Source organism: Platalea leucorodia, assembly GCF_965183815.1.
Source record: "Platalea leucorodia genome assembly, chromosome: Z".
Classification (NCBI taxonomy): domain Eukaryota; kingdom Metazoa; phylum Chordata; class Aves; order Pelecaniformes; family Threskiornithidae; genus Platalea; species Platalea leucorodia.
Window position 1 is genome coordinate 83,281,561 of NC_138858.1, and position 25,186 is coordinate 83,306,746.

Sequence of the window (25,186 nt, forward strand, 5' to 3'; positions counted from 1 at the left end):
ATCATTTTGGTACCAGAAGCCTTATGTCATCAGGGGCATTGCCTTCAAATGGAGGCTGCTTGTATTGTGAGAGCCCCTCTTACTTTGAGGGGCTAACCTAATGGAAGGCTGTAGAGCTCAGCAGCGAATACCCTATCTCTTTCTGTTCCTCCCCAGCTCCAGAGAGAACCGTGTGGCTTTCCTTAGTGGATACAGCTCACATTCAGGGTTTTCCAGAGGTCTCCACTGGATGCTATAGATATGGGATCTCTTGCTCTCGTGATGTTAGTCTTCACAAGCGGATACTAGTGATTTCTCTCTAGAGTACAGAGTTTCACAGCCTTCAGTGACGATTATTATCTTCTATTGCAGTATTTTTGTCCAAGAATGATGAACTATTCAGAGGCAGATGAACAGTTTTTAGATGTCTGGGTATCTTCCCTACTATATCAGTCAGAAGGTGCTGCAATTTCTCTCTGGTTGTAAAACCCGCATGTAGATATTGACTCATTCTTAATTTAGGCAGGTTGACCAAGGTAAGAAGCACCCAATCTTCTGTATCAGCAAGGTCCATGCTAGATTCATACCTCACTGGCCTTCAACTTTGGGCACTTTAAAAGAGGAATTGGTGTATATGCCATGACTTCAAAATTAGTTACTTCCTCATAGCTTTAAATTCACACCATAGAAAATATTTTAGCTTCACATATGGCCGAGAACTGTTGTTTTACCAGCCCATAATTCATGGTTCTTGGAGAAGTAAGAAACATACATAACAGTATATATTGGCTGTCTTGGACATATGGAAGGTGTGTTAATCTCACTACAATGCATGTCATTTTCAAGTAATATGGACATTACCATCACTGTGTACTTACCAACAGGCAAGGTACTGTAAGGTCCCCTTCTTTCTTTTATAAGTGGTCAGGCTTTGATATTGCTGTAGTGAAAACCAGTCTGCTGGTAGTGTCCAAGCACTCCGAGCAAAATTAAAGATGATTTAGATTGCTTTAGTTGGTCCGTATGTCACTTCATTGTATAGCAATTAGCTGGAATTGAGGCTAACCTGAAGTCGATGGTTTTTACTTCTGCTATTAACAGAAAGTTAAATTTTTCTCGTGCTACTGAAGGCTATTCTGCGTTTCTGTTGAATATGTTCCTAGTTCTGCAGTCAAAATAGACCGCTTTTTCCCCAGCTTTCTAGATGGCAGCAATTACTTTTGGAAGGAAAGCAGCAGATCCCATATTATTATTCTACTATGGCATACAGTCATCAGGATGTGGATCAGCTTAAGCTGACCTAAGGCTTTGTGCCAAAAGAGACATTCCCTTTACTCGCTCCCTCTAGTGTTCCTCCTTACATTGGCGTGGGGGAGCGGGTGGCTGCAGGATGGATGCCTTGTGGTAGCAGACAACGGAAAACCTTTGGGAGGTCAGAGACCCGGGGCTCCTCCTTTTTGAAGCCAGTGTAGCCTGAGATTGGCTTCAGTATGATTTTACAATTAAGTTCTGCCCACATGGTTTCAACAGTTCACCTTAATTGGGAAATCAATATGCCTATTCTTTCAGCTTTTATCATAGTTGAAGTCATAGCATGATATTCTTAATTTGTTAAAGTATTCACAGAGCACAGGCTGGTTGGTTGGTGTCTGAAAGTTTCCACGCTAACTTGAATCCTTAAAAACTACACAATTTTCATTAATTCTCTAATTTTACTGAACAAAATACAATTTTCTTCCCATTTCAGTGGCTTTGTTTTTCTTCGACTGATTTGTCCTGCTATCCTGAACCCAAGGATGTTTAATATCATCTCAGGTGATTATATGCTTCAGATTGAATTCGTACTTTATACAGTAGTAGGCATGAAATTACTGTAGTGTGTAATGTAGCAAAATGCAAAGTTTTTTTGAATGCTGTGTCCAAAGTCATGTTATCCACATCACTTGACTGACTTCTCCATAAGGCAGCCAAGGTATGCTTTTCACCCTTAAAGGTTAGGTTGTGGTTATCCCCAATGTCATTTTAAAGTCCAGAAAAACATGCATTGTGGTATTTAATAACACAATTTTGAGTTAGTCTAGCCATGTGGAATATATTCTAGCAGTGTGAAAAATATAAGCGTGTGATCTTCAGATGTCACTTTGAATACAATGCAATGCCAAAGTTAATGGCTGAAATTCAGTGGTATCTCTTAAATGAACAAGATTTATTAAGTTGAAAATGTGTCTGCAGAGCTTGGAATATATTTGTGCACCTAGAAAATTATGCTTGAATAATTTCTTTGAACATCCTGCTTAGATAGCTTCCAGCCACTGGAGAAGTCTTTGACTCATTAAGTACAGCCAATCTCAAATACGGAATCTTAATGCCACCCCCTCTCTCATCTTTTAGAAAGGGTGGGTTGTGTAGACTGGAGGTGGTAATCTTGGTTGACTAAAAGGCCATGTTTAGGAGAGTTCCCATGGGCTTGCCTAAGTGAATGTCCCCACTGCGTAAAGTCTTACCCTGTTTTTTGATGCTCTCTTGGTAGAGTACATCTATAGCAGTTAACTAGAACAGCAACAGGGAACGTTCCTGTTTGCAAGACCAGGATTGCAGAACTGCTGTGCTGGCCTGCGGCACAGCACTGGCCAGTATCAGATAGCGTTCTGCATGGCAGCCCACGTCAGGGACCACATCTGACACGCTGCTGGTGTGGGGCCTTCCTGTTGTGAAGCTTTAATGGTGCTGGCATGGATTAGCCCATGGCAGTTGCCGTAAGCACCCAGAAATATTTGTAGGCATTTTTAACTTAACTTCTGTGGGAGGAAAAAAGGAAAAGCATGAATGACTGAAAACTCTTATTACTAAAGTTGAAATATTCAGGCATCTGAGTTGCTTAGTTTTAAAAGTTTGCATATGTTATACTTCATCTTTGTTTTCTGGGGTTTTTTTTGGTTGTTTTGGTTTGGTTTTTTTTTTTTTTCCCCTGGCAAAGATCACCCCAAGCTAGACAGCACTTAGTTTGCACTAGCCGTTGCTCTTCCTCCTTCCCTCCCTAGTAGCTCCTTGATTTTTACCAGTAAAATGCTGATCTGGAAATAGGAGGAAGTCAGAAATCTTATTCAGAATATTCATAGACAGGTTTTTAAGACAATGCAGCATGTTTTCTTTTTTAGTATAGCTTAAAGAGAGACGATAGAAGGGCTGTGTCAAATGGAAAATTCCTTTCTCTCACCCAGTAACCATTTCCATACATGCTTTGGGGAAAGCATTTGAGAAACATGGCCTGATACACAGTGATCCTTTCTTTAGCATTTTATTATCTTCAGGTAATTTGCAAGTTAGGTACCGCCTAACTTGGGTTGCACTGTGTCTGCAAGTGTAAAAAGTTACCTATAAATTTGAGTAATACCTTTTAAGCTTGTCTGTCAGTGTTAAAAGTCCTGCTCGTGTACATCCAGCTAATACTCTTGACTACTGCTAAGGTAAACTTACAGATGCCGTGTAGGGCTTTTAGAGTTGTTCACAAAAAAAAAAAGGGATGAGGCAGTTCTTTTGGAGCGAAGCTTCCAACATGCCTTCTTCCCCTAATAGGGAAAAAAGTATTCTGAAGGCTGGGTGTGTCAGTACGGCTCAGTATCAGCAGCAATCCTATCACCTCGACAACTGTGACTGGAAAAAAAAAAAAAAAAAATAATCTTTGTTTCAAAAGCTAAATCCTTTGTTTCAAGCATCTTTGCGTTTTTTTAAGGTAATTAACTTCATTAGATCAGTTCTCCTAACCTGAAGTTCCAGAGGCTAGGCTAGGAATGTTTTCCAGCATTGCCGCTTCGAAGACTTGTACTGTACCAAGCCCTAGATATGAGTAACTGACATTAGTTGCATAGCTCCAGCTAAGCAAGAAAAATTAGAACTTAAATCAGTGGATTTTGGAGGGGGAGAGGAAGAAAGAACAACAAAACATGCAGGGAGACAATGAGCATATAGCATTCTTATGAAGGACTATAAAATTCAGAGCTTATATAATAACCATGTTAATTTTGGAACGCTTCAAACCTGGCTTTCAACCAGGCCATTTACTGTAACTGGAGGGAAAAATAATTTTCTAAGATACTGCTGGGTAATATCACTTGTTGGAAAAGAAAGTTTTAACTGATAAAGTGGTTAATGTGAAGTGTTAAGTGTAACATTAAGTACAGAAAGTGATTATAATTTCACAGAAATACAAGCCACGATTGTACATAATGTTTACTGTTTTCCTGATGCCAGTAACTTAGAAGTATAATTTGTGTAACTTGTCAGAGCTCACTTATGTGGGTATACACAAATAACAAAAAAGGTAAACTTGCCATTTTTTTTAATTCTAAAGGTAAATTAATTTTTTTTTATTCTAACAACAAATAAGGTAGTTTCATTTTTGTGAAAATGGTTCTTACTTCACCTAACTCTAACATTTATTTTGCATACTTGTTCTGTATGCAACCATTAAGAAAACCAGATGTTCATATTAACATATTTTTGTGGATTTTATTAAGCAACCTAAGTTTTACTTCACTAAGTGACATCTTCCACATGTTGTTCTGTTATAATATTAAAAATATTTTGTTCCATGAAAAAATATGAATTGGAGAAGAGCTTTATGTTCATGTAACTGCTGTTAGTTTTAAATGGAATGGCCAGTAACTCTACTTTCTATTCCTGCCAGATTCTCCTTCCCCCACTGCTGCAAGAACGCTGACGCTGGTCGCCAAGTCTGTGCAGAATTTAGCAAATCTGGTTGAATTTGGAGCTAAGGTGAATATGATTTTACACACACAGAACAGCCTAAAACTATGTTTCCAGTACATGTCAATGTTCAATACATGCAAGAATCAGCAAGGAGGCCTCGTTGCTGCAATTTCTTCTGTCCTGTTAATTTAGAGCTAAACAGGGTATTGATGGGAAGTAGAGCACTAGCATAAAGTCTGGTCAAATTGGGAAGAGGAGCCATAATCATTTGAGAGGAAGTGATCTAGAAACTCATATTAATGACTTGGTACATACCATGAAGATTTTGAATCTGGTAGTAGGAACACTGGCAATGGTCTGTTAAAATAACTAATGAACGAATGACCATACCAGTAGGTATTACAGAGTGTGATGCAACCATATATTGACGTCATAAGAACACAACTAAACTCAGTAGGCATTTGTTCCAAAGACAACAGTGGAAGTATGTGGAGCATTCTTTTTTCTGTTTGCAACAGAAAAGGTAGCAGTCGTACTCAAGTATTTCCCATGTTAGAGGGGAGAAGTGTGAGAGGAATGGCCAGCAGCTGTCCCACCACAACAAAAATGTCCATGATGGTAACACAGGCACATTTTCATTTGGAATATCTGTATCAAAAAGACAACTGAGAATTGCTAGAGCAGGCATCTGTGATGGGAAAGAATCAGAAGGATAAATATTCTTCCTTAAATACATGATGGGAGCTTTTTTGCATTTCCATTAGTTATTTGATGTCAAAGGAGGGGACATCTTTCAGTAATACTGGTGTGCTTCTGTACACAGCCTTGAAATGTGTTCCACACACATATTCTATCTATATATAGTAATCAACTTTCAGATTCAGACTGATCAGGACTAAATCCCCAGCTTGGTATAGATTATCCAATTCTGAAACAAAGGAAGAACTACCAACCTCTCCCTCTTTCCCTGTCTCACTTTCACCCTGCATTTACTTGCTCCTTAGATTGGTGTTCTATGCAGTAGAGCACTTCAAAGCACCCCTTCTATTTGTACTCATTTTCATATTGCTACTCATTTTCATATTGCTAGACATAATTAATGTGAATCAAGTGTACATATTGCACTAAAAAGCCCCAACTTTCAGTAAAGTTCTATTATAACACTAAGAGAATGACAGCAACAACTGTTCTGTCTCAGTTCCCAGGCTGAAATGTGGTTGAAAAATAAATCTGTTGACTTAAGCATAGTGAAAGTGACTTCAGGCTGGCATTATAAAGTTATTTCTCTGATACACATAGCTTGGAACGTAGGCGTTAATGAAAGAACAAGAAAGAGGGCACTTACTCCTGATCACACCTTTGAAAGCAGAGCATTTGTTCACTGCAGCTAGGGTATCGAGAGACATCCATCTTAATGCAAATTCATGTCAATATGCATGTGTAGGTTCTGAATCGGAGATTCTGAATCTTCTGAATGCAAGAAACTAACCTATTCTGGAGTCTTTTGACTGGCTGCACACCAGACATTAGAAATTCACATGAAAAAATAAAATCACTCCAGATGACACCCTTGGTTTGCAATGTCATTTGTCTGACTGCACTGTGTTCACTTCAGGTATGACAATTATCTTGGCATTGAATTGTTCTAATCAGTACTTTTAAAAATTACTAGGAGCCATATATGGAAGGGGTAAATCCATTCATCAAGAGCAACAAACATCGCATGATCATGTTCTTGGATGAACTTGGGGTAAGTGGTTAAAAAAAACCTTTACCGGAAGTTACACAGCAACTTTGTAAGTGAAAAATCTTCAGACTTCTTAGTAACTAGCTCAAAAATGCATTAGCTCCCACACAATTTTGAATGGTCGTAACTGAATAAATTGTTCTTATGTATGTTTAGAAACTGTAGATTGCTGGCCTGTCATATGGAATCAAAACCATCAAATGTCACCTTAGACTTCATTTAGTGCTTCTGTAGATGTGAGAAGCTCAAACAGATTTTATAGCTATGAGGATTAGAAATTTGGCCCAAAAATACAAATCTTTAAAAATATGTTTTAAAACAAAAATTCTTACATATAGTTTGTCATACAGTTTTGACCAGAGATTGAAGTTATATTTTTCTTTAAAAAATAGTAGGTTGAATTTCAGTTATGCATTACCAAACACGTCATTCCATGCATTCTAGATATTGTAGTTTGAAAGTGAACGGCAGTTCCTGTATTCTTTTAAACTGTTACTGTTCTGTGTATGATAGCTGTAACAAGTTGGGACCTCATGTTATATATGTGTATTTTTAAACCAAGAACTCGTTTTAAAAACCAAGATGAAAAAAAAATGTGCCAAGCTTCCTGAATTGATCCCTTAAAAGTGACCTAGAAGACACCTCAGAATATTTTTATAAGATATAAAAATGAGTGTGGCATTTGGGTAGGTTGCCATATGGTCACCTTCTTCTGGTTAAATTGCAACTTCTGCATATTATGATATATCAGTTTTCTTTAAATGACAGATTTTGCATGAGGTCTCTGAAAACTGTTGGTTTGCAATTAACTGTTGGATTAATCTCCTGTTTTAGTTACAACATTATTGTTTTATGACCAGTGTAATAAGTTACTTCATAGTTAAAGATTTTGCTGAATTTTTGTTGCTGCTGTTCTCGTTTAGATGGGAAAAATGCACCTGATGGATGGATTCCCCCCTCATTTAGGGGAAGGTTATGAGTCTTTATATGCAGTAGCTTTCTGGTCAGCTCAATGGTAGTGTAGCAATACCAGTTACTTTAGTAAGAACCCTTCTAGCAGGAGTAGAAATTGCAGTATACTCATAAAACGCATGCTTGCAGAGAGGAGGAAATACATAATTCATAATAGAAAAATGGACTGGAGACTTAGCTGGGAAGACTAACATTGCAGTACTTGCTTGCAGTATAAAACAATTGTGTCAGCAGAGCCGTAGAACTGTAATTTATCTTCCTGTGTGCCCGGGTACTCCGCACCCTAATCTGCTCTCATCTTTTTTGTTGAAGAATGTTCCTGAGCTTCCAGACACTACAGAGCACTCTAGAACTGACCTGTCTCGTGACCTGGCAGCCCTGCACGAGATATGTGTGGCACACTCAGATGAGCTCCGGACGCTCAGTAATGAGCGAGGCGTAATGCAGGTGAGCGACAAAGGTTACAAAACAAATCACAGGTACAGATGGTATGTCTTGAGTTACTCCTTAGTATCAGGATTCGTTTGTAGTATTTCTGGCTAGCAGTATGACTGGTAAACATTTTTAAATATGTGCATTTCACCAGGAGGTTATTATCTAGCTGTAAAGGTAAATACTTAGTCCATAGTTTTGTTTCTTCATGCAGCAAAACCAAAGAGGTTTTTTTAAAGTTGCCAGAGGAAGTTTTAGTTTCTAGAGGAAGCCTAAACCCACAAAATTACTGTCTCCTGGCAGGCTCTCCGGGTCATTAAGTTTTAGGATCTTGGTTTTTTTTCAGTTCAGAACTAAATTTCTTAGCTTTCTATTGATACCTCCCATTTCTGCTTCCTAATTTGCCAGTACATTTATGAACAAACATGGCAAACTCTTCTAGCCAACCCCAAGAGCGTGTTAGCAGTACACTTTCATAGCCTCCATGTTAAACCACAAAGGAGCAAAAAGATCCATGGCTGGACAGGCAAAAGTTCATAACGCTGTTTTAGATTCCCTTTTGAAATAAGAGTCTTACTGACTAGGGAATCAGCTATTTCCTTTTTTTTTTTTAATGTATTTTAACACACCTAGTAGCAGGTTTGATGGGCTAACGTTGCAAGTGCTTCTGAAACAAGACTGTTCTGTTTCCAATTGCTAACGTATGGTTTCACTGACTCTTTCTACAGCATGTTCTTAAGAAGCTTTTGGCTATTACCGAACTGCTTCAACAAAAACAAAACCAGTATTCAGTGTCTAATAACATCAGGTAGCAGCCCTCTACCTGAATTCTGCATGGATCCAGCATGCCCAACATGGCGACTCACACCAGTATCACTTTCTTCTTGCTCTTGCCAAAAACAGCACACCCTGTCACATTCCCAGTGATGTGTGAACTATGCAAAAAGAAAACAAAGATTCTGTTGGTGAATGATTGTACCAGCAGCTTTTTTAAGCTATCTGTGCAGGACATTTGCACTTTTTTCCACTTGGAAACAGTTTTCACAACCTCTGAGCCTTGGTGTACAGTTCACCTTCCGCAAAGAAAATGCTGTGACTGTGTCTTGAACTTCAAAATTCAGCACCTCTGATTGCCAAAGTTTTGCTGTCTTGTTGGAAAAGGATTATCAACTGACATGAAAAGAAATGTGTTGTTTTGACAGCTATATATAACTGGATAACATTTCTTACTGTAATTTCTGACTGGTTACAATAATTATGACTTTTGACTGTTTCAACCACTTTAACTTGTATTTACAGTTTCCAGAATTTGATGTTATGGTAGGAACAATCTTTACTGTACACTTTTTATACCATGCTGTTTCTCTTGCTGGAATCATGTTGAAAGAGAATATGCAGAATGGGTCTCGTCAGCTTTATTTTTTGATGTGCCACTGATTCAGTCTGAGTAGTTCTTCCATCAAGAACTGTATATCCAGATAAATCACAATGCTTTTGTAAAATGTTTACAACAGTAAATAATTTGAATTCAGTAAATTTATTGATCATTGTATCAGACATGCATGCATTCATTAAACCATTTTATAAAATATGTATTGGTTGGTCTTTTGTGTACTGTAAGTCTAGCATAAATATTATTTTTATAAGTGAAAATTAAGTTTTTAAAATAAATTAAGCTGCAGATCAACTCTTTATCGAAACTGGCTAACTGGCTACTGTGGAAATTTTTTACAGTGTCTGCACACATGATGTACTTTGAAATGTTCACACGGTCTCACTTTTTTAGCATGAATCCTCAGAACAGCCTTATCTTGTCCATATGCCTTAATTTGTACATATATCTCATGGGGCGAGAAAGTAGATGTTAAAACTGTTAAAAATTAAAAGTAAAATGTGCAGTCGATTCAGAGGGTATTTTCAGCATCACCATTTGTAACTTTTCTAGGCAGTGATCTAATAAGGAATAAAAAGATGCTGAGATTGACTGACAAGACTAATGACATAATCACATAAATAATTGTGTAATATGAATGTGGTGGTTATACCATTAGAACAACTACACAGTTATCTCCTGTCTATTAGAACTGTTTTTTCCATTCACTTTCCTACTTAGTTCTCTCTCTGCACACTGTTAGGTCACACAAGTCACAGTCCCAGTTTGTAACATTTTTTTGTGTGGTGAACTACTGCCAAATGCTCTGCTTATAGCTTCCAGCCAGTTCAGAACCGAAGTATGTGACTTAACACAGTTTCAGTTACCTCACACTTCCTTCACTTGATTACGAAGGTGGTGTGTAAATGGTGTCAGGCTTTCCAAAGTGAAATTGCCATAGCTGCTTTTCTTCCCTGACTAGTCAGCCAATGACCCTGATGTAGAAGAATTTGTCAAAAACAGAGTGGATAAAGCAGGTTATTTTGTAGATTGGCTAGGTGTAGGTAGTCTAACTAATAAAAATAAAAACACTGGAGAACAAATTTACCTATTACATACAAAATGCAGTGATGAAACTAGGAAACTCTCAAAAGTTGCATTTCAGTGTGTGTACTGTAGAACTGCTTACATTCTAAACCAGTATATGACAAGGAAATGGACTTTGCCCTAGATTTGGAAAACATCGAACTCCTTAGAAGGATTTCTAAAATACCTGGGGACAACCAAGAAGAGTCAGTCAGTCACAACAACCTAATCTGAGATCACAGCTGCAGAGTAAGTCACAAAGGTGTGATTATTACTTTCCATATTGTAAAATATGTTGCTGCAGCCTCCGAGTACATTTGAGAAAAGCTTCCCAAAAGTATCAAGTGTTACAGGCCCAGCTGTATTCTTGTAGCTGCCTCAATGACAAGCTTGGGATGAGGGGAGCACATCCTGCTGTACAGCACATATGGGTCTGTTACCAGATCTGTCTCCTCCTTGCATTTTTCCCGTTCATTAAATGCACAGTTTGACTTAAGTGTAGGATTACAGCATGGCAGTAGCTGAAGTCACATCTCAAACTGTTTCTGAACCAAAACGCCTTCCTGAGTGGCAGATTTCTTAAACATTTCTTACTAATGTTTGACCTTGAATGGATAAGGGTTTAATGGAACTACAATGAATTATTTTAGCAAAGTCAAATGCTTTATTGCAATGATGTTAAAAACTGACAGAATAAATACCTCATGACACAGAGTAAGGAACCTGTGGCAGACAGGTTCACACTTGACCGAACAGTTGTTTCTGCAGTAGTAGGATTCCATCTTCCTTGAAGGTTACACCGAGTCCACAAGATCATCATCAGTCCACTCCTCCTAACGGAAGGGGAAAAAAGCAACGGCCTTGAGCAATGTCTGAATTTGGTGTGTTTTACCAGTAAGGTGGGCCAGGCCATACGTGACTGTAGGTACACAGTACTATCACACAGGCTGTCACAGTGCCAGTTAAAGAGAATTTAAGTAACATAGATAGATAGCAGACACAGCTGAGAGATGTGAAAAGTTATCAGTAATAGACTTAAATAGCAAGTTTAAACCAGTTTAAACATACTGCTTAGTGGTTTGTCACATCCACGTTACCTGACAGGCGTTTCTGCCAGGACACTTGACCATGCTTTTCCTGCACGCTCCATTCCACTTCTGACAACCAGGTAGCAATTGTCAGTCCTGGTTAACTTAAAAGCCTAGCTCAAACTGGAAGTAAGAATTCATGCAAGGCCTACACAGAAGCTACTTGATGAGATGCACATTTGTTAAGTTCCCTTTCAGATTCCCATGACGTGCCTTGCCTTTCCTTAGAATCCCCATGATTTGGAGTTCTGCTCAGACTTGCTCCCACTGCTAAACATGAGCACAAAGGAGTTTCTTTAAGCATGCCCTGGTCTGTTGTGAGACTCCAATTAAGTTTTGATTCCTGGGTTCATTTAAAATGTTTCTTGCCTGCCTCGCGCCCTGCCCAAGCAACATTACCCAGCATGCTCTGTGTCTGGTGCAGGGAAGAAAACAGAAATAACTCAGTCAAGTAAATACAGGATTGAAGCCTCCTGGGATCCAGACCTACTTCCTGCTTCTGCAAGCATGCCATAATGCTTATCAAGAACACCAAAAAAACTCTACATACACAAAACCCACACCAAAAAAAACCCTATGGTCTTTATGACCAGATTAAGTACCTAACAGAAGTATTCCATGAACAGAAGACAAAAAAATATTTTAATTAGTGGTGACTAAGCCCTTTAATCTTAAGGCTAGTTATCCATCTAGTCTTAAAGTCATGGAGGCCCAGTCATTTTAGCAGCTCCTTTTCAGCACCTGTTTGAGGTTTAGCTCATTCTTTGTTATGGACAACTGTGTAGAGATTTCCACAACCTTTTACTAATACCTTGTGCTTTCTATGGCTTCATCACTTTGGCAGCTGAGTCATCTGTGCTCAACTAGTACCCTGCGTGTTTCTTCTGTTGTTTCAAATTGATGAGCTCTCCATACCAGTTACGGCCTTGCTGTTGGTATTAACATCAGCTACAAAATCACGACACTAAATCTTACAAGTAGATTAGAACAGATTGTGCACTTCTACATTACAGTCTAATTACTTACAGCTATAAATATTGTTAATATCAGCTAGCTACAGGATTAGTGAGGTCTCAAGGTCTGAGCAGTATGCACATACTATAAGCTTTCCAAAAAGGAAGTACGCTTTTTCCTTTATGTCCTGGCCAGCTCAGATCTGCTCTTGCATGTGATGATTACTCAGAAATGAAACTATAAAAGTACAAACCCTTAGCAGTTCATGCACATCAGTATTTAAATAAACTAAGTTTCAACAGCTGTTAGAACTGTGCAAAAGCTTATCGTGAAATGCTGTAGACTACCTGAATTTATCCAATTAGTTTATTCCCTTGGGAAAAGAATTGTGAACTTAAGTTAAGAAACCCCAAAATCAAAACTTCCTCAAATCATAGAATCTTAACTAAAATAAGACCCTCTTCAAATTAAACTGGGGCAAGGAGGAAGAAGTGAGACTCCAGAGCTTAGCTGGAGCTGTTCTCTATGTCATTTTGGCACAAAATGCCCTTACTAAAGTGCTAGTTTTACGGAGTTGCTAGTTTCAATATGCTTTTTAAGACTGGCATTTGGACTAAACATTAGTCAAAGTTTTTACAGCATTAAATAGCTATCATAAAACATGCTTGAGGTTCCACATTTTGTTAGAACATACCTTCAATGCTGATTTTTTTATAATCTTGTTCACGTCATTTTTTAGATTCTAGTTTGACATTATAGCATCAACCTACTACAATAATTTACAATAGCAAGACTCCTTGAATTATAAAAAACCACATATCCTGCATTTTATGTTAAGATTTTGACAGATGACCCTCTTCAGCTGTTAGCAAGGCTTTCTAAATGCCGCACTTAAGGTGTCCTGGACTACCAGGATGTACAGTGTCTTCACTATCAAGAGAAGTACAATTAAAAAGCACTCTTCACAAACCTATTCCTTCACCAGAATGCATTCTCCACAACCTCCAGTCAATGTTACAAATGAAAGCTCTGAAAGGTGTTCAGATTAGATTCTGTTTTCGTTTTTTGAGTCCCCCCCCTCAGTCTATCTCCACCTTATTTATACTTGGTCTTATAACCTGAGGTACTAGCAACCCATCTGTAATTTATGCAAGCCTCACTAGCAAATTGGCCAATGTAGAAATTTAGTCCAGCAGCTGACTTCTGATTTGTGCAAGCCAAAGAAAGTGAATTAAAAGTTTCAGAAACACTGGCCAGCAGAAAAACGGCCACATAAAACTTCTGTGAAAAAAGCCTGCTTGAGTATATTTCAGCATATACTCATTTACTTCATCCACATTCAGAGGACTCAGTTTCCACCTGTGGAGCTAGGACTTCTCCTCAAGTGTTCAGTTCCAGGCCTTCCAAAACCTCCTTTCATCACAATATTCCAAATCTCAGTTTCACAGCTATTTCCCCCCACTGGCATCATGCAGTTTCACATGCTGGAATTATACGTACTAAGCTTTATGCTGTTCTATGTTTAGTTCATACGTTAGATGTCTATGTTTTATCTTGTTCTACGGTTTGTCAAAAGACTTTTAAAGCACAGGAAACAGCAGGAAGGATGGCCTGCGTGTTCTTTCCCCTCCCCACAAAAGACCGGGGAGTTTAAGAACACTTCTACATGCAGGCTAATACAAACTCCGGCTCATTTTTAAAAGCAAAGTTGAAAAAGATTCTGTCTGAGCAACACGTATAAGAATATTAACAGGTGCAGAAGTCTGTCTCAGTACCTGTGTCACTTTTGTCTTGGCAGTTAGAGTGAAAAAACAAGTACTTGTACAATACGTTTACTGACCTCATCCATTTTAGATTTCTTTGCAACGTATTCATCATCTTCATAACCTTTCCTCTTCTTCCTAACCCCCATCCAGAAAAAAAGTGAAATGTTTAGGTATTTTTCTAAGAGTCAGTCTCCTTATTTGACCACAAGATTAGATTATGGACATATTTGTCACATTAAAAAAAAAAAATACTGAAGCCTCAACTAACAGCTTACTGGAAGTTCACAGTGGGTACTAAAGTGAAAAGGGCAGAAAAGAAAAATCAGGAAGTCCTTTGCCAGCCACACAAGTCTTAAGAAAACATTAACACTTTATACAATTCTTGTTTCAATCATGTGATTTTGAAGCCCTCGATTCTCATTACACGTGACATCAAGTGGCCAGACCCTTGAAGCCACCCGGGATTCCAGTTCTGTGTTACAAAACAATCAGTACTGCAGCTTGCAGTGCCAATCAGCACAAAAGAATGTATTCGCATATTACTGAAAGCACTACTTTGAGTCTTGGTTCTCAGCTTCCAGTAGACACTCTCATAGTAAGCATGTGAACAGACACCCTCATGTGTACATTTAGATGTTTTCATTCTCAATCACTCACACAGATCACAGAAACTTAATGTTTCTATAGCAATAAAAAAGGCAGAAGTTTAACACATTAAAGAACAAGTATCTACTTACGGGTTTGTATTAAGTGAAAGCTCTGAGCTGTGACACTTCTCCAATTTCTGTTTTAGAGCAGCAACCTCTTCAGGCCTTGGCAGTTCATATTTCTTTATGAGATTTTTCATGCCTACAGTAGCAACAACACAACTCTAAGCAAATTAAATAATTCTGCTCTACTCTGTGAATTACACAAGCTTATCAATTATTATCCCTCATAGTTAAGCTTGAGACAACAGTTTACCCTCCCTTCCCTTGTAATACCAGGAGCACAGTATGCATTTTCAAGCAGCTTCTACTAGGGGGAAAAAAAAAACCTACACCAAAACACTTCAGAATGGTACCCAGAGAAAAAACAGAATCTAAGAAATGTTGAAGTCCACGCATCTGTAAGGTTTTGAAAGCATCATATCTAGTTCTTAAACAGACTCAAAAGACACTACAAGCCAACATGCAATATATTGCAAACAGTTGAGACAGAAAGCTTACCAAGTAAAATCTTTGTATTTGTCAAAGCAAGCATTAGACAAAGTACTAACTCCTCCCAAACTGACTGCTTACAAAACCTCCCATCCCACACAGTACTCAAACTTTAGAGGATCAAAGATTACATATGTAAGACTCAAGTATCATCTTACATCTGAGGATTAATTCTAAATAACATCAGGGCGCAGCAGAAGCTGAGCACAAAGAACTACAATGAAAGAAGCTGTTAGCATCATTGATTCTGGATTTCTTCAAGGTAAATTATAATTAATGTTGAGTGCACATTACTCTGCTAACAAGCTTCAAAATACACAGGGTTTTTTTTGCATTCAGCATTGTACCTCAGTCTTAAAAAAAAAAAAAAAAAGAAAAAAATTGGTTTCAAGCTTGTTAAGAATGCAAATTAAGTTTACAGCTACCCTGCAAGAAAGAAGATTTCTCCCTCTACCACCAGTTCTCTGTAAAACTACTCATTTACAGATGCTTCAAAATTTCCTTTCAGCCATCATATGTTTACTGAAGAGCTGCCTCTGGGCTAAAGCTACCTTCCAGAATAATGCAAGTGAAGAAGTGATCCCAGCATTCCCTTTGCATCTCATCAATGGAAACCTGAGGACTGGATTTGTTAGCAGCAAGACAAAGGGAAGAGCATCTCAAGTTTTATAAATTCAATTTAAATTGATTTTGTAGACCGTGGTGACTTGTACGGTTCATTAACTACTAAACTGCGTTTTTAATGCTACCAACACTCTCCCATTTTAAATGTGCGCATTAGCTTAAAGCATTAAATAACTGATTACTTACTGGCAATTTCATATCCCAGCCTTTTCGTTTAATTTAAAAAAGGTAATAATCAGTGTACTACATTCCCCATTATCTTAACTAAACCATGCTAGCATTCTTGGTGTTTTTTATAAAATGTTTATCTATCTCATCGTTTATCTGTCTCACACTAGCAAACCTCAACATCTTTTGAAGCATCTTTATAGCTGCAAAACAGAAGTGAAGTATAAATCCTGGCATATCACTTAACATTCATCATTTAGCTTAGAACAGGCACCCTCTGGTGGTACAAGTAGTTATGTGCAGGCTTTTGCCTGAAGCTGTAATTTAAGACACAATGACTGAAAAGAGTCATTTCATCCTGACTTACAAAAGCATTATCTAGCTCCCAAAACAGATTTCTCACTTTTGAGTCAGTTGCTAGCACTTAATTGACTATACCACTTATGTTCTGAGAAGCATCAGGCCCTTTGCCCTTTAATTTCATTTGTTCATATCATAGGAAAGCCTCAGTGTTTTCTCCCCTTGCATCCGCACGCCAGGTACTTCATCCTACTGCCCATGTTTTACTTACTTTGTGCATGCCCTGAGGTGAAGAAAACCACTTGGAAGCACACCTTTCTGCTTAAAGCTTTTGTTGTTTGAAAAAAGCTGTTTTTCTTCTTTTAGAGATACTGTTTATCATATTTTTCCAATGTTTACTTACATTTCATGCCATCCAGTAGCTTGGCTAAGGATGTTCTGTTCTCTTTCAGCATGAGACTTTCTGATAAATAACTGCAAAGAAACATGGAAGAATGAGTTCTTAAAATAAAGTGTCATAATTATTTGTAGCAGCTACCATCAGTTAATAAAACGTGTATTATTTATTATTTACATCTGCTAGAGCTTTATGATTAAACTTAGTAAGAACACTTTGATTATGTAAGTGAAATAAAGCGATAAAAAAGCAAATCTGTCACTTGCAACAGTCGTCTTCTCTAAGAACGTGACAGAACTATTCCCTGGCCATGTAAAGAACCGAAGTTCCAACACTGCAGAAAGATTTCTAAGTAAGCATTTGCAAGTAAGCCTCACTGAGTTAAGTCAACTTAAATTTAAGATTCTATGAAGCATCACACTAACATCACACTATTCCACAGTAGACTGCTGGAAAAGCAAATACTACAGAAGAGTAGTCTTCAGACAGACCAACAGCCAGGTACTTAGAGCAACTACCTCAGTTGTTTTTCTGAAGAAAAGAGTATGTTTTGTCCTTAAAAAGGACAAAACTGAACAAACCATGCATTTCAGCAAAGATATATAAGCATTTGATAATACCTTTGCAAACACCAGTGGCTAGACCACAGAAAAGAGGGGACAGATTTAACACAGCACCTTATCATTAGTCCATTTCCACGGAGATTGAACAGTTGTAGCAGCCAAATACAGCACTTAGTTTTGCCTGCCTAGTATCTGTCTGTTCAGTGAAAAATTTCATTTGACTCTGTAACCTTACACATCTTAAAAATCTTACTTTCTTTTTTCTTTAAATGAGTCTTCAGGTGTTTCATACTTTCAGTTTCTACTCTATTTCCACTTCCTTCAAGCTAATCTTCAAGATGAGTCTGAAAATCCTATGCTCTTCTAATTAGGGCAAAGTCATCAGTTTAAATTTTTTTTTTTCCTTCTTCCAAAGGAATGTAAAAACCAGACACCAACTAATCGGTGGTTTATCATTTGTCATTTATAACCTACTTCTTGAAAATGGGAAAAAAAAACCACACACCAAAAAACCAGTACCACTTCAGTATTGAAACATACTTAAAGAACGCATTAGAGTGTTAAGAACCCGTAAATACACACTTCTACTAGTTAGGAATGTCTAGAACAAAACAATTTTATACAAGAAGCAAATAAACTGTTTAAATCATACCTATAAGGAAAAAGAAAAGACTACCTTTCCATATTAATTCCTGCTCTTGAACCACTAGATAATATGGCAGTGAGAGCTATCTGTGAGGGAGTAAACAGCAGATATGCATCTGTCAGAGCCACTCGACTGAGGAACTCATCAGCTGTTTTCCTCAAAACTTCAGGATTCTCCAGAACTGGATAGCGAGTCTAAAAAGCAAGTATTTAGAAAAGTAAGTAGCTGTTCCTCATCTTCTGGTTAATGAGCTTAGAACACACAATTTGACAATATTTTGCAAAGCTGAAGAACAGCAGGCCATCTTCTTATTCCAAAAATAATCTAAAGTGCTTAAAGATCACAACTAAACTGACTTCCTGTCAGATATTTGCCTATCACTTTAGAAACCAGATCTTTTAAGATCACAGGCACAAAAGGAAATAAAGTTTTCCAACACAACCCATGACAGATTTGTATTACGTTAGTATATGGAGTATGTAGCATATAAAACAATACTACCTTCAAATCGATTAGAAATCCCTCAAATGGCCTGTATGGATTGTGGACGATAAGGTGGAAGTTCAGTTGCTGAATAAGCAGTAGTTCATATTCCAGTATTTGTTCAAGAGCCTTTTCCTGTCCAAGAGGGCTTTCTCGAAGATTACCCACAAACTGTGCACTGGACACATTAAATTCATCTACTTTACAGGCCAAAAATGCACATGTTAGCCTTGAGGAGGGAAACAAAGCAAACAATTGATACATGCAGTATCCATCTTTTTATCAAGATTCCTGTAAAGAAAATTTATATCTTCAAAACACTATGTTCTGAACACAGTAAACTTTTCCAAATGGAAACTGAAAGTGACCATACTTTGTTTTTACTCATATTTAAGCTCTTGTATTTCCCTTCTCATTTTTCAGGTTTTGACAGATATGAAGATTATACCTCCAATGTTCCACTTGATAGAACAACGCAAGATGCATTGGTAACTCACATTATTATCCGAGGATGATACTCCATCACCGAGTTATTGAGGTAAAAGCGTTTGAAATACATGCAAGCTGTTCCCTAAATTAAAAAAGGGAGGGAAAAGTAAATATAGAAGCAAAAATGGATTAAGAAAAAAGAACAATAAATAAAAAAAAAAAGTCACAAAACAGAACAGGCAAGTTCGAATATAAACTATAGACATACAGGATACACTAAGGCACTAAGATGCAGACAATGCCATGTCATTAAATATTTCAAAGTCTAGTACATTTATGCCTGCAAGAGCCCTACAAAATGGCAGCTCGGTTATCTTTTCTTCCACTTTTAGACATACTTAGGAAGGCAATGCTCAAAAAGACTACAACATCTTCATGAGAAAAATCTGATATTAAAATGAAATTTAAAAAAACAAAGATTGAAAAAATTATTCTGAAAGTTCTGAGTAATCCTAACACGGCACCTGACTTTTTAGATCAGTAAATTTTATAACATTTAACATTTCTGCTACTCTGTGTGTCTAGAAGTACTTCAGTCTGTCAAATTTCCAACTGATCTGAACGCCATCGGCATGAAAGCAGGTGCTTTCCAAAACCACTACTTGGTGAGTCTGATCCAGCACACACACTCTACAGGGGCCACTTCTGAAATATAAGGTTTGGCTCCACAGAGCATGTAAAGACAGCCTACTCCTACGTTTCAAAGGCATCTTCAGACAAGACACTCTTCATCTTTGTTACTCACCACATCTACCAGAAAGAGGGAGAATGGATAGGGGACAGTATAAGTTATACATCTTAATGGCTAGGTGAAAAAAGAAGCACAATTTCATTCCCTGCTTCAGCTCTAAGTCCCCACTCTCTCTCTCCTGAAACACACTCTTCTGCATTCACGATAAATCCGTCCGAAGATTTTTTTTTTTCCTTTGCAGTTTAGTTTACTGCCAGTACACGTGCTTGAACCAGCTTGCTCTGTGGTCGGACAAGCACCAATGCTTGAGAAACAACTGCACCAGACGGCCCAACTTTGGGACTGCTCCTTTAGCTACAGTGAGATCATTTTACTGTATCATCAATCCATATACCATTAGGTTTGTTTCTACTCTTTGCTTAAGGGAGAGGAAAGAAAACAGTTCAAAGTCATCCATGCAAGTGTACCAGTCACAAGAAATGAAGTTAAGAAATAACTCTGTTTTTGAAAAGGCTACACTGCCCAGAAAACAGAAAGAGGTAAAACGCAGTCTGAAAGAAGGACTGCAGCACTGGAAGGCAAAAAACTTAGAAGTTATCTGTGCTCTCAACAATGAGACAAGCAACTGAAGGAACAGGAGACATGGAAGGGGCAAAGCCTGCAGCTCCATTAGCCATAAGACTGGCTCAAATCCACACCGACCCGGCACTGCTGCTTACCACCACGGATCTGGGCATGGCAGGCTTGAAGACGGCGCAGAAGTCCAGCAACCGCTTTTCGTAGTACTTGCATATCGCCAGCTCCTCGTGGGGCTCCAGAAGGACAGGGTCGGTCTGCTGGACCTTGAGGTGGGAGCAAAGCTGAGCCTGACACGCCGGCTGCGCTCCGGCACGGCCGCCTCCCGCCCTCCCCGCTTCTCCCCGCCCAGGCATGGGGAGCGCCGGCCGAGAGGAGGCCGCAACGGTCACGGTCCCCTTCCCTGCCGCCCCCCTCAGCGGTCCCCCGGCCCCGCACCTTCCCGCTCGCCACCGCTTTGCCGCGGAACTTGCGGTTGGCCTCGGCCCGGCACCGCGCCAGCTCATCCTCACCGCGGAATGTCCAGTGCCGCCATTGCGTGCTGCTGTGGTACATGATGGCGGCAGCGGTGGCGGCAACACCTGCCCTCCGCGCTTTACGGCATCCCGCTTTACGGCGGGCGCGGGGGGTGCCGGGAGTTGTAGTTTGGCGGGAAGGCGTACGCGGAGCCGGCGGAGGGCTTGGGGCAGGGGCGGCGGCTGAGAGGAGGGCGTCCGCGGTACCGGTCGGCAGCCTGGGGCTGCGGGAGCTCGAAGGGCTGGGGACGGCTCTGGTGGGCGGGCTGAAGGTAGCGAGCCCTGCGGGAGGGGACGGGAAAGGCCCTGGCCGCAACTGGGGCCAGGGAACAGCTGGAATAGGCCAGAGTGAGATATTTCTCCTTGGAGCTGGGACGCTGCTTTCAGCTGTGAAACGCCACACAAAAACGGAATTAATCTGTCATTGGATCTTTTGATGGAATAAAAAAAACTAGCTTGTACGAGCAAAGGAACTGGGATCAGGCCCAGAGGGAGCACGTGGCGGAGTACATCATGGTGTACAACGTTATTTACCCTGGAAATGAGGAGTGCCTTTTTCTTTGTGAAAATGGTATAGCAAAAGGACTTGCTGCCCGGCATGAATGCTGTACGTGGTGTGGAGAGCCAGAAGCCATTGCACTGTAGTGCCAGCAAAGGCAACACATCTGCTGCGCTTACACCAAGTGCTCGTAATGATCTGGGGAGTGCTATGGCCTCACGTGTCTGTGGATGGTGCTTTAATTAAGATGAAGTTACCTTATCCCAGCCAGACCCAGTACATACAGGTAGGATGATCTAGAGCTGAGGTTAGAAGTTAAAAATTCAAGTCTATCTGAAAAGTTTCTCAAAGAATAATAAGAACCCTGGCAAAAAGCATGTGATAAACTTTTGCAGAATAGCAGCACTCTCTCATAGAGTTTTATTCATGTAAACCTGCAGGTTCATACTGCTCCCTTTGGTTTCTTCAATAGTCTCTTGCTCCCCCAAAATAGTCATTACATATAGGATCCAATTAAGTTATGGAAGCAGCATTTCATAGCCTCTGTGCTTTAGCAACCAAGTTTTATATCTTACTGCACTTGTATTTGAAGTATGTGAGATAAGTATGTTAAGCACATGTGAATGTTTGCAGGGTTGGTAGTTAAAATGGTTTCTTGTGGTCTGAAATGTCAAAGGTCCTTTTCCTAAACTGTGTAGGAAATAGTTGTATTGTCTACGTAGTCTGAATCTATCATTTCTTTGCCTTAAATTACAGCAATTTAACATGTCTAGTTTGGAATCAGAACAAAACTGATTTTCAAGAACCATAGATACCAAAAATGCCAAAACAGGTACACCTTTTTGTTGTGCATCTAATTTTAACAGTTCCGTAGCAAATTAGAGAATCATAGGAATTGTGTATTTGAATAATTAGTCAATTTACTGAGTGAGCATACGTCATTTCACATCATCACTGTTAGTGTAAAACATATAAGAATAGGAATGATAATTTCTGAAAAGGAAAAGAGCAGCAGAGATGATAAAGCAGATTTTTGTTTTTTAATCTCCACTTATTTTATACCTTTCACTTTACAGCATCTGTGCTTCAAAGGGGTGTGGGTTTAAGTTTTAAGGATACCCACAACTATTGACTTTATTGATTTTAGTCTTACATTGACTTTAGCTTGTATCCTGGATTATTAGTGATTCTAAAATTTAGGCTGAAAGTGGAGAAAGGCGGATTTAGATAACACATTTGAAAACACAATCATAAAATACTCAGCCAAACCTTTGGCAAGTCTGTTACCAAGCCATGTGCAGAACCAAGAAAGTTTCTAGTGCTGTGTTTTGACTATAGCAAGTCAAGCTTTTCACAAGCTTTTTACGTACAACACAATCTTAATATATTATCTTGTAATTGAAGATGTTAATAAAAAGTAGAAGTAATGCAATGTGATTTTTGTGCAAGTAACAGAATCTACAAAGAATGATATAGAATACACTAATAAAGTGCAGAGTAGGGATAAAATAATTTGTTAGTAAAATCAGAAAGATAACTGCAAGAACTGAAAGGTTTTGGGGAAACTGAAGTCTAAAGCTTTAAAACACAGCAACTTAATTATGAAATGCAGAACCGTGTTGGGTAAAGCATCTATAGGCAGCCATGAAATTAGAGATATGGCCTGTATTTTCATGAGTAACTGTGTGTTATTAATCAGTTGCTCTATTCAGTCAAGTGTAAACATTTGCAGTCTTATCTTTTATTCTGTTTTTAAACATCACATGTACAGGGATATTTGTTCCGAGTTATGTAAGTAGTAAGAGAACAGAGCAAACCTTGTGATGTAATAAATGTTACCCAGTTGCCTAGGCATTTGAACATGTGCTTAGCAATTTCTCAGAAAAATTACCTGAAAGTGTAAATAATGTCCACCACCTAAATATTGTAAACAGAGCATAATTTACCTGCTCATATCAACACGTGCCACAGAGGTGTTCCTCCTGGTGTAGTGTCTGAGCAGAGCTGGAGTGCTTGTTAAGGACAAAGTTTCTCCCATATCCATTTGTTGAAAGGTAGGCGTTTCCTTGAGAGCAATTCTGATGAGAAGTGTGTGATGGGAGGTAAAGGGTCTGAAGCTTGCCTGGGGAGTGTGCTGTGGTGTGATGACAGGGTAGGCTCATCAGTGTGGATACAACTTGCTGAGCAAATATGTGTATTTGCTATATATAGTATACAGGGTAGACCTCTTCCGGTGCTTTCCTCTTTGATGGACATATTTCCCCAAGGATTCCAGAACTCCGTTGTACGGCAAGGAGAAGCACTCACTTCTGTGGGAGGAAGTCAACAAATGGTAATCCTCAAGTCAAAATGAGACACACTGGCATCCCTATGGCGGCATCTCTTCATCTCTTTTTCTCTGGCCTCTTCCACGTTTGCAGTTCTCTGCATCCTTGGACTCTTATTTTGCCTCTAGGAGCTTTCCCCCTTCCAAGCGGCTGTGGGTTGAGTTGAGTCACATTTTCACATGTGAGGTCTTCTTGTTACTCCCTACTCCACCCATTCTCCAAGGAGGTTCATGCTCACCAGCCAAGTCTGCCAGGAATTTTTGCCTGTGATGTCCTCTTTGCCTGAAGGGAGATGGGGTGGCATGGGCCTGTGGCATGGGACTCTCATATGAAAATAGCTGATAGCTTTCCAGGATCCCAAAAATGTTCTGCCCTTGCTACATACCAGGAATAAGTGAGTAGCCCACTATTTACATACAGAATAAAACTTCCATTGCCTTCAGTGTGAGCCAGCTGGGTTCTTACTGTCTCTTTATAACATGTTGTCTCACGTGGAGCATAAAGATCTTGCAAATAGCCACTGTGCATTTCTCCAGTCTTCATTGCAATTGGATTCACATGTAGTCATGCTCTTTTTGGTACTGTTGTTACCATAGATATGGCCTGAACAGGAGGCAACACAGATGTATTTCTTCTTGGGACAACAGGGAAGTTTTTCTGTACAAAGGAGGTGTCATCAAGGGGTCCAACCTTGCTCAACTTAGTCCAAGGTGTCCTTCAGACTTGTGCCTCTTCTAGCCTGAGAAAACCTAAGTGCTGCAATGTTTTTATGATGGCCATGGCTGCTGTAAATGTTCTTTTTTTCTGTGTTGGGTGATACAGAGAACCAGAATCTGTTGGAACAGCTAAAGGTGGCTGAGCAGGACCGAGAAGCACTGCACACACCAGCTAAGAAGAGAAAGATACCTAAAGCCCAGTGGCTTGCCCTGTAGAGTTTACTGTTGAAAATAAACATTCATAAAACCCTTCAACTTTGTTGTCAGTAGTGTCCTTTTAAAAAAATACAGGAGGAGGGGGATTGGGAACACAAGCGCACAGCCCTTCAGTTGAGTTGTAAGTTTTATTTATATAATATATGTACAAGAATCATTACCAGAAATACAGGTGTGAGTCTTCTGAAAAAGTTTGACTAGCTGTGGCCATGGGGAAAGCTCCATATTAATTTTTTTACAGAATGCATCACTATGTGGATGAGTTTTCAAAACCACCAAGAGTTTTTAAAACTGTGCCGTCCTCATTAGGCTGAATTTTTAAAAGCTATTCTAAAGGTAGTCCCTTGTTATGGTGATGTAGGAAAGAGACACAGTGTGTATTGGTTTGCGTGGCATGGTTTTGGTAGTGGGGGTGCTACAGGGGTGGCTTCTGTGAGAAGCTGCTAGAAGCTTCCCCCATTTCCAATAGAGCCAATGCCAGCCGTCTCCAAGACAGACCTGTAGCCTGTGGGAAGGACGCATGTTGGAGAAGTTCATATACGACTGTCTCCCATGGGAGGGACCCCACGCTGGAGCAGGGGAAGAGTGTGAGGAGTCCTCCCCCTGAGGAGGAAGGAGCGGCAAAGACAATGTGTGATGAACCGACTGCAACTCCCATTCTGTGTCCCCCT

The 25,186-nt window shown here is 39.4% G+C and overlaps 2 protein-coding genes across 5 annotated transcripts in view; one reads left to right on the forward strand and one right to left on the reverse strand.

Moving 5' to 3' along the window:
• RASA1 (RAS p21 protein activator 1) overlaps positions 1–8,708 on the forward strand; it is a gene marked incomplete at its 5' end in the record, with an annotated part of 69,630 nt that extends 60,922 nt beyond the window's left edge. Inside the window, 5 exons of one of the 2 annotated variants that reach the window (XM_082336910.1) lie at positions 1,727–1,794; positions 4,667–4,755; positions 6,362–6,439; positions 7,721–7,855; positions 8,569–8,708. In XM_082336910.1, the coding sequence (XP_082193036.1) occupies positions 1,727–1,794; positions 4,667–4,755; positions 6,362–6,439; positions 7,721–7,855; positions 8,569–8,652 (454 nt within the window). In that variant the 3' untranslated portion in view covers positions 8,653–8,708. Of the gene's footprint in view, positions 1–1,726; positions 1,795–4,666; positions 4,756–6,361; positions 6,440–7,720 lie in introns of both variants that reach the window. The other variant, XM_082336911.1, reaches the window with a different exon arrangement.
• CCNH (cyclin H) lies at positions 1,865–20,805 on the reverse strand. Of its 3 annotated transcripts, none has more exons than XR_014230730.1 (10): positions 20,681–20,805; positions 20,386–20,508; positions 18,984–19,057; positions 18,505–18,715; positions 18,034–18,197; positions 16,801–16,871; positions 14,844–14,955; positions 14,181–14,241; positions 11,000–11,131; positions 1,865–3,633 (listed from the first exon to the last, which is right to left on the reverse strand). XR_014230730.1 is itself a non-coding variant. In XM_082336912.1 (9 exons), the coding sequence occupies exons 1-9, from the start codon at positions 20,795–20,797 to the stop codon at positions 11,093–11,095; spliced, it is 972 nt and encodes a 323-aa protein (XP_082193038.1). In that variant the 5' UTR covers positions 20,798–20,805; the 3' UTR covers positions 9,885–11,092. The 3 variants fall into 3 exon arrangements, 1 of the variants encoding a protein (XP_082193038.1); XR_014230731.1 differs by lacking the exon at positions 1,865–3,633 and adding an exon at positions 8,704–8,775; XM_082336912.1 differs by lacking the exon at positions 1,865–3,633 and having other exon boundaries at positions 9,885–11,131.
• Between the last annotated feature and the right edge of the window lie 4,381 nt (positions 20,806–25,186).

Bases quoted from the DNA above. Each gene is read 5' to 3' on its own strand.
- CCNH (XM_082336912.1), bottom strand. From the start codon at position 20,797: ATGTACCACAGCAGCACGCAATGGCGGCACTGGACATTCCGCGGTGAG. The intron at 18,716-18,983 runs GTGAGTTACCAA...TCCCTCCTCAAG, and splicing joins TATCATCCTCGGATAATAAT to GCTAACATGTGCATTTTTGG. The intron at 14,956-16,800 runs GTAAGTAAACAT...TTGCTACTGTAG, and splicing joins GCTACTGGATGGCATGAAAT to GCATGAAAAATCTCATAAAG.